At 60.8% G+C, this 16,053-nt stretch overlaps 1 protein-coding gene across 1 annotated transcript in view; it reads right to left on the minus strand.

Moving 5' to 3' along the window:
• Positions 1-15,453, minus strand: part of LMOD1 (leiomodin 1) — a 35,545-nt gene extending 20,092 nt beyond the window's left edge. The window contains exon 1 of the mRNA XM_041750126.1: positions 14,896-15,453. Within this exon, the coding sequence (XP_041606060.1) occupies positions 14,896-15,156 (261 nt within the window). The 5' untranslated portion in view covers positions 15,157-15,453. The remainder of the gene's footprint in view (positions 1-14,895) is intronic.
• Positions 15,454-16,053: the final 600 nt, after the last annotated feature.

Genomic DNA, 16,053 nt, shown 5'->3' on the forward strand with positions numbered 1-16,053 from the left:
AGTCATTAATAAGATTTTACATTCCTTCCTTCTTGCTCACTCTAAAATCTGCATCCCTGGGTGGTGCAGCGGTTTGGCGCCTGCCTTTGGCCCAGGGCACGATCCTGGAGACCCGGGATCAAATCCCACATCGGGCTCCCTGCATGGAGCCTGCTTCTCCCTCTGCCTGTGTCTCTGCCTCTCTCTCTCTCTCTCTCTCTCTCTCTCTGTGACTATCATAAATAAATAAAAATTAAAAACAAAAAATAAATAAAATAAAATCTGATGTGCTTTTCACTCTTCTGGCACATTCCGTTCCGGACTGGCCCTGTATCAGTGCGTGACCCCACACGGAGCAAGTGGTATCATATCGGGGGGGGGTTCAGATCCGGAATGATGGTCTCTTCCCATTTGGGCCTGATACATTTTCCTCTGTTTATTTCCACGTATGATGAGCAATATGAAAACCCCTAAATAATAAAGGGTTTGTGTGGCTGGCTCCAGTGTCATTAGGCAGAGACAAGCTGGGAAGACCACAACCTCTTCCACAGCCAGGCTGGGGGAGAAGGACCTCAAGGGAGAAGGGGAGTGGCAATCTGGAAGAGGAGAGAGAAGCTAGGTGAGCGAGTCTTTGGGGTCTATGTTAGGGAGAAGGGCGCAGGGAGCCAGAGGGCAAGGGTCCTGCGGGATGGGAGGAGGAGTCACCCCAGAACAGCCAGGAGCGTTTCCTGCCAGCCGTGTCCCAGGGCTTCTCTGAGGGCAGGGAGGCCAGTGCCCACCTGCGACAGCACAGTGTTTGCAGGATGCCGCACGGTGACAAGCGCCAAGGCGGCCACCAGGACTGAGCCGACCCCAGAAATGGGTGCCCCGGGGATGTTTCGTCCATGAATGAGCAAATGCATCTCCCGTTCAAGAGGAGTCCAACAGGAAAGCCCAAGAGACAGATATTTTTCCCCTAAGTTACGCAGTTTGTTGGCACCTGAAGTTAGAAGAAAGAGTTGCTTGCTCAGCAGCTGGGTAACCTCCGAGCTTCTCCACCTGTCGAGCAGGTAAAGCCTGCGGAGGGCGGCGGGATTAAGGGAGCCCGAGGTGGGGAAGCGGCACCGGGCCTACCTGCAGGCCCCTGGCATAAGGCGCTCTCCTCTTCCTCTCGGGAAGGAGAAGGACGCCTCACGCCCAGGCCTGGGTGGCAGCTGTGGTGCGTGCACCTGCACCGCTTGGGGCAGGGCCCCCTGCAAGCGGGGGCCGGACTAACTGAGCTGCCCATCTTGACATCCTCCCTAAGATCTGGAATCTTCCAAGGCTGGAGCCTCTATCCTCTCTTTAAGTGGTAACAAGTCCTTCCTCCCAGGACAGCTGGAAGCCAGGCACACGTGTTCCGTCCGCGGCGCACCCCGCTGACCCATTCCCGGGAGCCTCGGTGAGAGGGAGGTGGTTCACCCTGTTTGGCTGGTGCGCCAACATCAGGAACTTGATCCCCTAGAAAACAGCGCGTGTGGCCTCGTGTTGGCCTGGGCTGTGGAGTGTGTCCTGAGAGTGACCACCGGTGCCTTCCTCTCCAGCGCCCGGTGAGTCTGCCCCCTCCCTGGGGAAGGGTTTTGCTTCCCCAGCTGGCCGTGAGTCCCAGCCGGACGGCCTGCTACTCATCCTATTTATCATCCCGTTTGGCCGGCCCCACCTCTCTGGGGATGGGTGCCAGAGGCCGGGGAAGGAGCCTGTGCTCTGGGATCTGTGTGGGCCCTTGGAAAATACATTTATTAGAAACCATGTAAATGTCCAAATATAGACATAGGGCCCAAGCAGGCCATACGATGCCCTAAGGTTTAATGCTGACATCCAGTGAAATGATGTGTGGGAAGAATTTTCAGTGACGTGGACAGTGACTGTACTCTGATAAGAAAAAAAGCAGGAAACACAATTTGTGTGACTGTGTGTGAGTGAACACAGTGGCTCAGCCACAGGGGGACGTGCACACAGACACATGCGCTCCCCAACCTGACGGTGGCTGCTCCCTGGAGCTAATGAAGAGGAACCGGTGCTATTTCCCCCGTGTTTGGCGGGTTGGCCATCATGAGCCTTGTTCGTTATGCAGGTCGCCCTCGCTTTTCAGAAGCTGGCCCTGCGCCTCTTTGCTTTCGGGAGACTGATGCTACTGCCTGTTTTCCCGACTGAAAGGAAGCTGAAGCCATCCTCGCTTCTAGGAGGAAAGGGGGAAAGCAGAAATAGCAGCCGCGCCGGCTGGTGGGGGCGGCCTGGGGCAGCGCGAGGGGGACCCCCCCAACCACACCCACACCCCTGCCTCCAGCCGCCAGGGCTCCCAGCTGTATCTGCGGCCCCTTGCTCCCCCTGTGCTCAACGTCCGTCCACCTGTCCCTGCATCCATCAGCAAGATGTGTCCTAAGGTATCAGAAAAGCCTTTTGGGGTCTGGGAATGCTCAGAACAATTTCCATATAAATCGGTGGCAGGAGCTTCTTTGCTCTGTGCCAATTTTGCTTGCAAACACTTCACAGGAAGGCCCTGCTTCCCAGTAGTGGGGAATCCTGTGATTAGAGGCTACGTTTGAAGAAAGTACATCTGGGGGCGTCTGCGGGGCTCAGTGGTGAGCGTCGGCCTTCAGCTCGGGTCGTGATCCCGGGGTCCTGGGAGCAGGCCCCACGTTGAGCCCCATATCAGGCTCCCTGCTCAGTGGAGGGTCTGCTTCTCCCTCTGCCCCTCCCTCTGCCCATGCACTCTCTCTCTCTCTCTCTCTCTCTCTTTCTCTCTCTCTCTGTCAAATAAATAAATAAAATCTTTTAAAAAAAAGTACATCTAGAAATAGCACCTCCATGCTTATGTACCACCCCCTATTTCCACCTTTAAGATAAGGATCATAGACGGCGGGGTGGGGCGGGGCGGGGTGGGGGAATCTCCTTGCCCTCCAGAGTCTTCAGTACTCTGAGGTCATTATTAAGCATTTTCTTGGTGATTTCAAATACACTATGTTTGTCAGTGCCGTAAAGGACCCGGGACAGGTAGGTCACCAGTCAGCGGCAAGCGCCAGAGACGCTCCCGTTGGAGCAGTTGACATGATGCATCTTGGGGAAACTTGATACAAGCAAGATGGCTCGACGTCATCCTCCATCAGGGGGATTCCAGGAGAAAACGGAAGTCCTCGATGCCTGAGGCATGGTTGTGAGTAACGGATTAGCGTCTGTCCTGTATATCCAGAATGGGACCTGCTATTTTGCATCTTTGGGAGAATTGAGGAAATAATCAGTTCAGTAATTTCCTGTAGGGCTGAGTTCTCTTGTAGAGCCCTGGCTGAGAAGAGCAGATTGTTTGTCTACGAGGACCTAACAGGACTGGTATGTCCAGACCTTCTGGGTCATCGTACCCACATACCCCAAAAGGGTGGGTGCTCTGAATCCCAGGACAGCTCTCCTGGTGTATGTGTGGGGCCCAAAGAGGTCATCCCCTTAAGGTCTCTAGAGGAGCCATATTACTTTTTCTAGATCTAGAGCCAAAGTGGCTGAACTTCTCCAGACATCCTAGGGAAGCACTCGGCAAATGGGAGCTGCTGGCCTCGGGCTGGCTGTGTACAGAACAAATTATTACTGTCCTCTTTAGGGTGTATCTGTGGCCCCAGAGATCATGGGCGAACTTGATTGGGTCGAGTGAAAAATGTCAGCCTACAATCTCAGATCCCTGGAGAGCTGGGAAAGAGGAGAACATGGAAGGAAAAAATGGAAAAAGTTAAAAAAAATGAGTCCTCCAGGCTCATTCTGTCCAGAACAAACTGAAAGGGAAATATGGCAATGACCCATCCCAACGATGCAGATTCCAGAGTGCAAACTTCTGGGCTGACTTAATTGGTTGTTTACAGAAACTGGGAAAAAAAGAATCACTGCCAAGTTGCCTTCAGTTTGAGGATCTGGACATAAAAAATCATATTTTCTTTCTACTATTACTTCCTCTAAGTAAGCTCTATGCCCAGCATGGGGCTTGAACTCATGACCCACTGTCCAGAGTTGCCTGCTCTACCAACCGAGCTAGCCAGGTGCCCCCAAAATCATATTTTCAAATCGTCTCAGAAGAGTCTAGATGAATTCAGAACTCCTGCAGATTCAGTCAAGTGTGACAAGAGCGGCATTTGTAAACTATTCGTCCTCCATTCCCTCAACATTTACTGAGCCCGGCGCTCTGCTCGCTGCTGGGGACACGGAGACGCGGAAGAGTCAGGCCTGGCTCCCAAGAAGCCACAGAAACAGACAACGCCGAGACGGTGTGTTAGGTGTGCGTGGGCTGCGGAAGGTGACAGGGGCTGCAGACAGGTGGTGCTTTGAGCACACACCCCAGGAGGGGTCGAGGGATCGGGGCGTAGGAAGCTGTCACCTGAGCTGAGCCTTGAAAGGATCCCGATGGGTGAGGCCCGGGTGGGGCCGGCATCCCAGAGGTGGCGGCGCGTGCACAGGCAGAGGACGCAGATGAAGCGTGGCCCCCCTGGAGACCCCGTGCTCGAGTGTGACTGTAGCAAAGGGTAAAAGTCAAGGAGAAGAGCATTAGTAGCTCCAGAGATAGGGCGGCGCTGGGCTGCCAAGGGCCTCCTAAGCCGGACTGAGGAGTGTGAATTTGATCATGGAGGCTATGTTGAGCAATGAAGGCTTTTACGCAGCAGAGTGTCGAGCTCATGATTCCATTTTATAATAAGACACTGGCAGCTGTGGGGGGGATGGATTGCAACGAGGTGAGAAGAGAGACAGATCGGGTGGGAGGTCACGGCATGCTGCGGCTGATAAGCGATATGGGTGACAGCAGAACGGCGACAGGGAGGAGGGGGAGCGCCGGGAGAGGTGGCACAGGTCCCTGGACGGGACCGCGTCACCAGGAGAGCCGCGAGCCCTGCGAGGGGTGAGAGCAGGAGAGTCCCCAGGGTTCCGCCCAGGTGTGCCTCCATTCACCCAAGTGCAGAATGCAGGGGGGGGAAAGCAGGCTGAGGGGTGGGGTGAGGTGACTATGATTAATTTATTTTTAGACGAGTTGAATCTGAGACACTTGAGGAGTCCAAGAGGCAAGTGAATGATCTAGAACTCAAAATAGAGATCTAGGCCAGAGATGGAGACAGAGCACACGGCTGGTAGCTGGACCGTGGGGTTGGACGAGGATACCCACGCGGCGGCACAGGGAGCCCGGGGCCCTGAGAAACCACATCCCGAGGCGTTGGAGGAAGAGCCGCCCTCAGAGGAGAGAGGAAGGAACGGAGGCGGGAGGGACAAGAGAGCCAGGTGACAGGTGACGAGTGTGGTGTCTTGGCACCGAGAGGGGTGAGTATTTTGAGGAGCGAGTGGCTGATACCACAAGGTAATGGCGGGAGAACTGAGAAAGCACCCCCGGCTGAGCGACCAGGGCCTGGGGCCCCAACACCTCCCAGCTCCCGGGCCCAGGTGAGAGTCCCTGTAGACACGACTCCCTGCAGCTCGGTGGCTGCGCGAAGGGAAGGAGAGAAGGTGAGAACTGGACAGAGAAAGCCCCAAGGAAGGAATGTTGAAGAGGGAGGGAGGGGGAAGGAGGGGGGAGGGAAGGAGGGGGGTGGGGAAGAAGGGGGTGACAGGGAGGGAGAGGAGGGAGGGGGAGGGGAGGGAGGGGAGGAAGGAAAGGAGGGGGAGGGGAGAAGGGGGAGGCAGAGGGGGGTGACAGAGAAAGAGGGAGGCAGGGAGAGGAGGGTGGAGAGGGAATGGGGGAGGGAGGGAGGGAGATGGAGGGGCATAGGGAAGGACGACGGAGGAGGGTGGGGAGGGAGGGAGGGAGAGGCTGAGAGAGGACAGATGCTTAGAGGAGCCAGTCTGAGGACACTGGGAGCACTGGCCGGACAGGAGGAGGGACGGCTCTTGGCTCTTCGGTGGCTCTTCAGTGACCCGGGAGAGGAGGGCTCCCTGCTCCCAGATGTGGGCCAGCCCCAGACCCCGAGGCCGCGCCCGAGGTGCCCACCGGGCTGAGCCACCGCTGCCCCGAGGGGCAGATCCCGAGTGGGGGCCGAGGCTCCCCAGCAGCTCGCCGCTCCCAGCTTGGGTCGGGTGCCGGGGGGCACTGGGCCCGGCTTGGGGCTCCCTGCTCCGAATCCTCGCCCCTCAGGGCAGAGAAAAGCCAAAGCTCCCGCGGTTTCCACGACGCAGCGATTCCAGCCCCAGGTGTGTTCCCGGCACCAGGGCAGTCGCAGGGGCACCAAGAGGTGCCAGAGCCCCAAACTGTCCGCGACCCAGACGTCCCTGCCCTTCCAGTGACCGCGGACACAGAGCATGGCCCGTTGGGCTCGCGGCCCCTACGCAGCAACGGCGACAGAAAGGCTGCGGCGACCGAGGGTTGAGTGTCACCCACACAAAGCGGAGTGAACGCAGCACAGGAAAGGCCCCTTGCTGTGCTGTGCGAGCGCGTCCGTGCGCGTCATATACGTGAATAATGTGCATGAACACGTGCTGCGTATGTAAGCGCTGCGAGTGCGGCACAGACACGCGCGACACTTGAAAGCCGCGGGACTCGCCTACAGGGTGGGAGGCAGAGGGGCTCCCGGGAGCACCGGCCTGGGGGGGGCGGGGTCCTGCTCTCCTCCGGGCTCCCGCTGGGAGAGTCTTGGAGCTCTACGGTTGTGTTTTGGACACTTTTCTGTGCGTGTTTTATATTTCAACAAACACAAAGTGTTGGAAAAAAATCCATTATCATCAAGCACAAAAGGAGACACGGAAAAGGCGTTAAAGCCCCACGTCGGGTCCCCTGCTCGGCGGCCCCGTCCTTCCCCCTTTGTGCTCTCTTTCGGTCTCTGTCGAACAAATAAAGTCCTTTTTAAATTTTTAAAAATTAAAATCAAAATTTTAATTTTTAAAAAATTAATGCTCGTCGGAGGCTCGCAGCGAGCACACAGTCGGCCCCACGGCCCGGTGCCCCCCGCCCGCCTCGCGAACCCCGCTGCGTGGGCACGGGTGGCCCCGGGGACAGAAGACGGCTGCACCCGAGGTGAAAATCTGCTGGATTTCCGAGCAGCTCGGAGCTGGCTGTCGTCTGGGGACGGTTCGCGGGCCGGAGCTCGGATCCCGAAGTGTTTCCGTGTTTTCTCGACCTCACCCACGGAGCACTGAGCATTTTTCTTGTGACCCGACATTTAACCTCTGACGGAAGGTGACAGCTCATAGGTCTCCCAGCTTCAGTCCCCGGCCCTTGCTCCTGTGAAGCGGCTCCGAGCGTCCCCCCACCTGTCTCCCTCCCCCCTGGCCGCGTCTCGGCTCCCAGTGCCTAACGAGGGGGGAACCAGGGCCTGGGCCCGGGCCTCTGCTCTTCTCCTCCGGCCTCCCCACGGGAGCTCTTCCAGGCTCGCGGTTTTAAGGGTCACCTACCTGCACACTAGCGGCTCTGGGGCTGCACGCGGAGCTCCAGGCCTGCACGGGCTGCTGCGCCCAACACTTGCTCTCGGACGTCCCCCAAGCACCACGAATGTAACCTGTTCAGACCAGAGCTCTTGATCTCCTCGAAACCACCCCTCCTGGCCTGCTTCAGCGAACGGCCCCAAACCTAGCGGGTGGCTGAGGCAGGCCCGGCCGCGCCCACTGCTCTTCCCCCGTGAGTCCACGCTCCGGGTGTCCCCTAGATCTGGCCCCGTGGCCTCTTGCCGGAGCTTCGTACCCTCGTACCCTTCCAGCTGGTCTCCCTTCTCCCCCCGTCTTGCCCTCCTACGTCTACTCATCTGAGAGCCGGCACAGCGATGGATCCTTTTAGGAACCTCGATCGCGTCACCTCTCTCCCCTGCTCAAAACCCTCCGGTGACGACTCACCGCACTTGGAATAAAAACTCCCTCTGCTGAGCCATAAGGTCCCTTCATTATCTGAATCCCGCTTACTTCGGGGGCCTTATCTCCTCCAACCTCCCCCCGCCCCGCCCCTCGCGCACCCTGCTCCTGTTACACCGGCCTGGCCTGGCGTTTCCTCTGACACTAAACCTGCTCCCCTACCCGGGCCTTTCTGCTTGCTGTTCCCTCCACCTGGAAAGCTTCCCCCAGACCTTCCCGTTGGCTGGCTCCTTTGTCACCTCTTGGGCGAGGTCTTCCCTGACCACCTTACGGGAAATCATCATAGACCCTCTCCCGGAAGTGCATTCTTCCCTTTATATGTATGTAGCATGTGTGTCATACGTGATGTGCATGTGTCATATGCGATCTATCTAGGTAAACGGGTTCTCCGGCTCACCCATTGGAACAGAAGCGCCACGAGGGCAAGGACCTCGTCTGTCTTGTTCAGTGCCCTGTGCCAGCATTCGGAAAGCACCTCGTATAATAGAAACTCCTAATAGTCGAAGGATTGATGATCTAATGCAGTCCTCCTCCCTCCTTGTAGATATAAAACATATTTCCTAAATCCTGCCTATGAAAAGAATTCTGAGAACGGGAACGGGTGGAGGGGAGAGCGGTGAAGGAAGGGAGGAAGTCACACGTAGGGGCCCTCACTACTGGGCTTCCAACCCCGCGCTCGCCACGTGCTTTATGCATATGATTTATATGATTTTGCTAAAACCTCACAGCTAACCTATGACTAGGTGTTATTTCCATTTTAAAGATGGGGAAACTCAGGCTCAGAGAGGTAAAGCAATTTGTTCCGGTCCCGCAGCCGGCAACCAGCAGAGCAGGATCTGAACCCAAGTCCGGACGGTCTGTGGAGACCCTATGCTGTGCGCCGACTCCATACATTCCGCACCCAGAGCTTCCCCGGAAGGTCTGCCCCTGGGATGCTCCACCTGGCTCTGCTGGCCCCGCTGGCCTGATCCAGAAGTCGGGGCCGAGGACGTGACCACTTGCAGAGCCCGTGGGTCCTTCGTGGGGGAGGGCAGGTGAGGGGCGGGGCTGTGAGGGAGCGGGAGGCCTGGCTGCCCTGAGCAGCACCCCGCCAACCCCGCTGGCCGTCCCTACAGCCGACCCCAGGGACAGGTGGAGCCAAATTTGTCCGAAGTGGCCTAGGCTTTTCTGAGCTCGTGGAAGCTGCAGACAAGGAGAATTCACCAGTCCTGAACCTCCCCTCCATCTCCCTTTAGCTCCTACTCTGTGTTTCCAACTCGGCCACCCAGGGCGCCACTAGAGCCTGGGGCGTAAAATAAAGTGGCCTCAGAGGAATCAAGGCAAGGGGGTGCCGGGGTGGCTCGGTCGGTGAGGCATCTGCCTTCGGCTCATGTCACAGTCCTAGAGAGCCGGGATCGCTCAGGTCATGGTCCTAGGGGCTCAGGATCGCTCAGGTCAAGGTCCTGGGGGCCCGGGGTCACTCAGGTCAAGGTCCTAGGGGCCCGGGGTCACTCAGGTCAAGGTCCTGGGGGCCCAGGGTTGCTCAGGTCAAGGTCCTGGGGGCCCAGGGTCGCTCAGGTCAAGGTCCTGGGGACCCGGGGTCACTCAGGTCACGGTCCTAGGGGCCTGGGATCCTGGGATCAAGCCCCACATCGGGCTCCCTACTCAGTGGGGAGTCTGTTTTCCGTCTACCCTCCCCCTTGCTCCTGCTCGTTCTCTTTCATGCTCATGCTTTCATTCTCTCAAATAATTTTTTAAAAAGTCTTAAAAAAAAGAAATCAAGAGAAAGGGGCCAGGCAGGAAGTAGCTAAACCCGCCGCCTTTCCCTGAAGCTAGCTGCCTGCCTCTCTGCCTCCTTTCTGCCATTTCCTCACTCCTGCTGACAGGTTGTCTCTTGATCTCATTAAAGATGAACAAACAAACCCAAAAGGTCGACTTGGCATCTCCACAGTACACAGTCTGAAGGGCTTAGGGGAGGGGAGCGCCCACGACGCGCCTCGGCCAACCTCGTCCTCGCCATAGCCCTTGGAGGCGCTGCCGTCTTCCTCCTGGAAGCTCAGTGACCAGAGAGCAGTGGCAGCGCGGCTGGCCCAGGGCCCCGGCAGGCGCACGGCAGGCGCACGAGCAGGTTGAGACCTGGCCCCGCAGGCTTCCAACACCCGCAGGCTTTCTGTTCCCCACCCCCCCGGGCGAAGGGAGCCCGTAGGGGAACGGATACCGGAGCCCAGACCCCTTCTTTGCCTGTTATGCCCCAAGAGGTCTGATAAACGAGAGGGCACAGCCCGACCTGGAAAGGTCTGGAAGGGTCGGCGCAGGATGCTCTAGCTCCCCACCTGGCCGTCGGCGGGCACGTCCGAGACAGGAACTGTGTCCCTTGGGTGGAAGGAGAGGCTGGGGGAGGGGAACCGGGTGGGATGAGGACCTGACCTGACTCCAGCCCGGGTGTCTGCTCACATAGGCTCTCCCCGCCTCGGTGCGGACACCCGGGAGCCCCCAGCCCGCCAGACGCCAGGAGAAATCTCCCCTTGCTCCGTGGGCTCATACCCCCCCCCACCATCGCACCCCGTTCCTGGCCGCTTCATTTCTGCATCTCCTCCTCGGCCCTGTGTGCCCCGCCCCCTCCTGCCAGGCTCATCCACGCTCCCTCTGCCCGAGCTCATCCCCGCGGGCACCGGGACGGGTGGCGCCGCCGTGGAGCGGGTGCTGGGGCCTCGGGGCTTAGAGTCCATCGAATCCAACGCCGCACACGCACAGAGGAGAACGTATAGAACAGGAGCAGGAACAACAATGAAAACAAGCACCTGTGGATCCTACCACTTGTTTAAGAGATCGCGGAGCTGCGTTTTCAAACTCTGGAAGGAGGCACCTTCCACCTCCCGGGAGAGATTTTTCAACTTGTCTAACCCTCACTGGCTGCCTGCTGTTGCCTCCCCAGGTCCACAGGCCCCATCACCTCTGCTGCCCTCTCCACCCCAGCCTCCAGGGCTATTTCGGGTGTGTACCAGTCGGGGTTAATCTCCTTAATCGTTGAGTCGTGCTGCCCAGTGCACTCCTGATAGGGCCCAGCCCTCTCTCTGCAAAGGGCAAACTGAGGGCTCGTGCTGCCGGCCTCGGGCCGCCCCGGCATCCCCGTCCCTGCAGAGGGGCCGTGGACACTGGGCCACGAACGGAGCTGGGTGGGGACGGGAGCGGCTGCGTGAGCCCGAGGCCCGAGGGGCAGGTCAGGAGGCTGGGCGACCGGCTCGTGGGGTGCTTCTGGTTAGCCCCTCAAGGGAGAACCTCAAAGAGCTTCCTCCGCCCCTGGTTCAGCTGCGCCTGCTGCTGGCTGCGTGGAGGTGCTAATCCCGGCCCCTGGTAATGCCAGGGAGAAGGACAGGGGAGGCAGGCTGCAGATTTTCTTTCCCACTTGGGAAGGAAAGAGAACACAGGAGTTGACCTGCTGGGATCAGGTTCCTGAAACCTGAGCCACGCACAAGGGTTTCACTGAACTGTTGGCCACACACCTGCCCAGGGGCTTTGTCTTCCACCTGAGCAGCAGGAGAGTCCCTGGGGGGCCCAGGCTGACAGGGCTGCCCCTTCAAAGGGAGGGAGGGAAGCCAGGGGTCAGTCCTGCTGAGCCCCAGCTCCCACTCCTAACACTCATTCAACAAACAGAGGCGGAGGGCCCACCTTGGGCCAGGCCCCAGGTCAGCGCTTGTCCTGCAGACTCACACAGGCTGGCGAGGGAGGGAGGCAAGGAAACGGGGTGGGTTGGTGCCGAGGGGCACGGGAGCGCTCAGACCAGACACGGGGCCCGACCTTGCCCGGCAGTCAGGAGTGGCACCTGCGACCCGGAGGAGGCACGGGGGTGAGTAGGGGGGAGAAATGCTCATGAGGGATGGGACAAACCAACCCAGGCCGGCCCCGGAGTGTTCTCGCCACTGACGGAGAAGCCACCTGACGCCCCTTCCACCCTCGACACCCACCTGGCACGGTAGCCGGAGGATGAATCTTGGGGCCCCCCCAACCCCCCCGGAGAAACCAGAGCCTAGGACCCAAACTGGGCCTGCCTTCCACTCTCAGTTTCTGTCTAAAAAAAACAGCCCAACACGTTGTTGTGGGAAACGTCAAGCGTATGCACAAAAGGAGAGAGAACCGTGTGATGGGGACGCGGGCACAGCCACCCTCCGGCCTCAACAGCTGTCAGCGGCGGGCAATCCCATCTCATCCATCGCCCTCCTCAGTCCCCGTGTCCACCTTGTGCTAAAGCAAACCCCCTAATCCTATCACTTTTCCCCATAAATATTTCAGTATTTGTGTCTAAAAGGCAAGGCTAACCTTAAGAGTATGCCCCAATACCATCGCCCCACCTGTCCACCCGTGGTCCTCATATGGATGCTCCTAGTCCTGGGGGCAGGATGACGGCTTGGCCAGCGAGACCCCGTGGGCGCCCGCGACTCCTGGGACGGTGCCCGAGCCTGTCCCAGCTCTGCGGTGGTTCTGCACGTGTGTGTCTTGTGATCCTAACTGGATGATCGGCTCTTCAGGACGGGCCCGGGTTGCTGCCCTGGTTTGCACGCTCGGAGGCAGGGAGGAGGAAGCAGCGTCCTCGAAGCCCAGCTGGCTTCACGCGGGATGCTGCGTGAGCCTAGGGCAGTTACTCAGCTTCTCTGGGCCTCAGTTTCCTGCTCTGCGCCATGGGGATTAGAACACCCATCTCCCAACAAGGGGGAGGCTTAAATAAAGGAAGGGGTGAGCACGTGCATCTAGAAGGTTCTCGGTATACGCTCATCTGACTACACTTCCTAGAGCTGGTCTACGCCCCGGGTCCTCGCAGGGAGCAAAGGCCCCTGTCAGTGGGGGCTGCAGCCGCCCAGCCTGGAGCCCCTCCTGGAGCTGCTGCCCCTCCCGGCCCCGCCTTGAGTGGCGGGCTTGGCTGCTCAGCCCTCTGCACGCACTGACGCAGGAGGGAGGGCTGGGCGGGCGGAGAAACGAGTGGTCCTTTCGCGGCCTCCACTTACGGCTCGTTTACTATGTGCCAAGGCCATTGCCTCGCACTGTTGTCCCTCCGTTACCGCGACAATCCCGGGCTGGGCACCGTGTGGCCGAGGGGGTGAGTCACCAGGTAGCTTGCATGGGGACGAGAGGAAGGCAGGCCTCGCCCCCAGCGACCCCAGCTCGCCAACGGGAGGGGCAGCGGGCGTCCTGCCATTCACCCAGATTCCAGAGATGGGGTTAGTGGCTCGGTCACGGCCCTGACCTCCCGCCTCCCTGCTCCCACCCGCCCTCGGGCTGGACGGGGAAGGGAGGGGACAGCCTGTTGGGACAGGGCAGGGACAGCCCTGAGGCCGTCTTCCCACACCAAGGACTGCTCACGCGCCCCCACCCTCCCTGCCCTGGCGCGGCTCCATGGGCAGAACCAAGTGCGCCCCGGCGGGGTGGGGGGCGGCGGGGCGGGCAGGCGAAGCTCGCCCGGGTTTCAGTTGGTGGAGGACAAGGCCTTTAGAGAATTCAGTTTCCAGAAGCACGAGAGTCAGGTCTCCACGGTCCCCGCGGTCCCCTCGGTCCCCACAGTCCCCTTGGCCTAAGCATCTCACTGGGGATTAAGGATGCTCTGCGTTTGCCTTCAGCCCCAGGAGGGTCTTTCTGCCCACCAGACGCCCCTGGGCACAGGCCGGGACCAGCAGTAGTAGAGGAGGGCCGGGCTCCAGACTGAGAGTCGGGGCTGCAGTGGGGCGCCTGCAGGGAGGCCGAGGCCTCAGGTGCGTCGGGGGCCCCCCTACGTGTCCTGATGGCTGCCTCGAAGCCGCAGGCCCTGGCCGCGAGCCCCGTGTCCTCTCCACCTTCTAGATTTGCTCATCGGTGTCCACGCCGCGTCCTGGGCACTCACCTTGCCCACGGGGTAACGGGTTTCTGAGCCTTCCCACTCCCCTCACTTTCAACTCCTTGGTGAAGCCTTAAACATGGGCGGGGGGGGGGGGGTCAGGGCCGCACACACGGCCCCAGGCGCCCCACCTCCCTTCCCCCAGGGGACGGGCTCTGCGACCTGTGCCGCCCCCCGTCTCCTACCCGGCCGGGCGGGTCACAGGGGTTCCAGGGCGAGGCTGGCCTCTCTCTCTTCCTCTGTGGGAATGGACGCGTCACTGGACGCTCTGGGCCTTGGTCTCCGCAGAAGTGGAACAAAGGACGAGGGTCCAGGCTGAACTATCTGATGCGGGAATCCCCGGGAGGGACAAGGTACGAGTCGTGGCCGGTCCCTGCCGAGTACACGAGCCGGCACGGACGCTCAGGACGGCCTCCCCGCGAGCCTGCGCCGTGACAAGGGGCTCTACGGCTCACACTCGGGGGGCAGGCGAGGCTGCCCCACGAGAACCCGCAGATGAACACATGGTGGGAAAGGAACCCTCCAGCCCAACCCAGGAAAGCAGAAAGCGTTCTTCAGCCCCGCCTCCTGCGGGCAGAGGTTTCCAGAAGGGGCTCCTCGGCCTCGCCCCTCCTCTGTGCCCTCCTGGGTCAAAACCCTGCTGGCGAGGATCTCTACCCCCGAGCTGAGGGGCCGGGCTGGCCTGCCAAAGGGCTCGGTACCAAAGGGCGGAGGGGATGCTCCCCAGGAAGTGCAAACCCCAACTTCCCTGGCAGGGCAGCTGAGGCCGGCAGCTTAAGGCCCATTTCCGCCTCGCGGAGCCCTGAACCCCGTCGCCCGCTTTGGCAAGCCCACCTGTCCCCCCCCCCCCCCCCCCGCCTCCTCCTACGGTCCATGTGCCGCAGCTGCCCGCACGGCCGAGGGCCGGCTGTCCTCCCTGGGGTGGCCGCCAAGGCCTGCGAGCATCATTCCACCCTCGGCCCCCACCTGCCCCCAGACGCACAAGGGGTGAGATGCACACGGAGGGGGAAGCGCTGGGGGAAGAGGACGGGGTCAGCCTGACACGAGCCTCGAGGCCCTTCTCCAGGTCCCGCTCCAGGCGGGATGCTGAGGCCGCCAACCCGCCGGCTCTGGGGCGGGGGGGGGCTCACCCTGGTTCAGCAGGCGCCAGCGGGCAGCCTGACATCTTTGCCAGAGGCGTCCTGGGTGCGGGGTGGGGTCCCCCGGTCCCCCCCCCCACCCCGCGCCCTGCCGCCCCTCCCCTCCCGCAGCCGCTCACTCACGTCCACGGACAGCTCCCTCTGAATAAGTTTCTTGGTCTCCTTCTCGCAGAAGTTGAGCATAGCCTCCCGGTTGTACACGCCCGTGGCCGGCTTCTCCGTCTGGTTTCTCTGCCGCAGCCCCACAGGGATGCTCCCGTCCGGGTCCGCCGCGTCCAGCTCCTTCTCCAGCTCCTCCATCTCCTCGGGGGACAGCGTGGACAGCAGGCTGTCGATGTCGGGGTCCTCGCTCACCTGCCGGCGGTACTTGGCCACCTTAGACATCTCGGCTGATGCGGGGCCGCGGGGGGCCTGGAGGGCTGCGGGGAAGGGGGGGCCTGGAGGGCTGCGGGGCACCGGCTGGTCCGGGCGGAGCCGACGGGCTTGGGAGCAGACCCCCAGCTGGTCGAGGACGGGCTCCTCCGGCCTGCCCTGCGGTGCCACCGGTGCCCAAGTGGTAACTGCAGGCTGGCTCGGGAGCCGGGAGGGGACCCGGGAGGGGACCCTGGCGGGGGACCCAGCGGCCAATAGGGCTCGACGACCGCGGGCCCGGAGGGCACGAGCCAATCCCCATGCAGGGGCGGGCCGGCCTCGCTGTCAGAGCTGTTTGAAACTTGAGGACATTCCAGGGAATCTTGGAGCTCTGTGTGACCAAATTTAGTACCGAGCATTTAGCCTTTTAAAGACAAGGGGGCCACGCAATGAGAAAAAGATACAAAAATGCAGAGGCTGGCCGCGGGCCGGGGAGCCAGGAGAGCAGGGCGGCGGGGTCGGGGCGGGCGGCCCGGGGGAGCCCCGCCAGCCTCGGGCTTCTCCGTCCTGCGGGGACGTCGCGGGGTCTGCGTGGGCCTCGGGCCCTGCTATTGTATCCCGTTGTCTACAGGCACACGAAGGGGAGCGTGATTCCCACCCACCCCTCGGTCTGTGAGGGGGAACCCGGGGGCGCAGCCTCTTCTTGACAGAGAGAGAAAATAAACGTTCCCCGTGTGCCCAGATTGAACCCGGCGGGCGGGGGGGGGGGGGGGAGCAGGACCTGCACAGCCGGGCAACCCTTAAAGGACCCCTTCCCTTTCCGTGAAGTGCCAAGGCCCTTGGGAAGGGGGTTCAGACCTCCCTCCGTCCCCTCCGCGCCTTCCTTTGCTGGGCATCTGTACCCAGACCTCTGGGAGCACCGAGGCGGCT

The sequence above is a fragment of the Vulpes lagopus genome, chromosome 1, assembly GCF_018345385.1.
Source record: "Vulpes lagopus strain Blue_001 chromosome 1, ASM1834538v1, whole genome shotgun sequence".
NCBI classification, from domain to species: Eukaryota; Metazoa; Chordata; class Mammalia; order Carnivora; family Canidae; genus Vulpes; species Vulpes lagopus.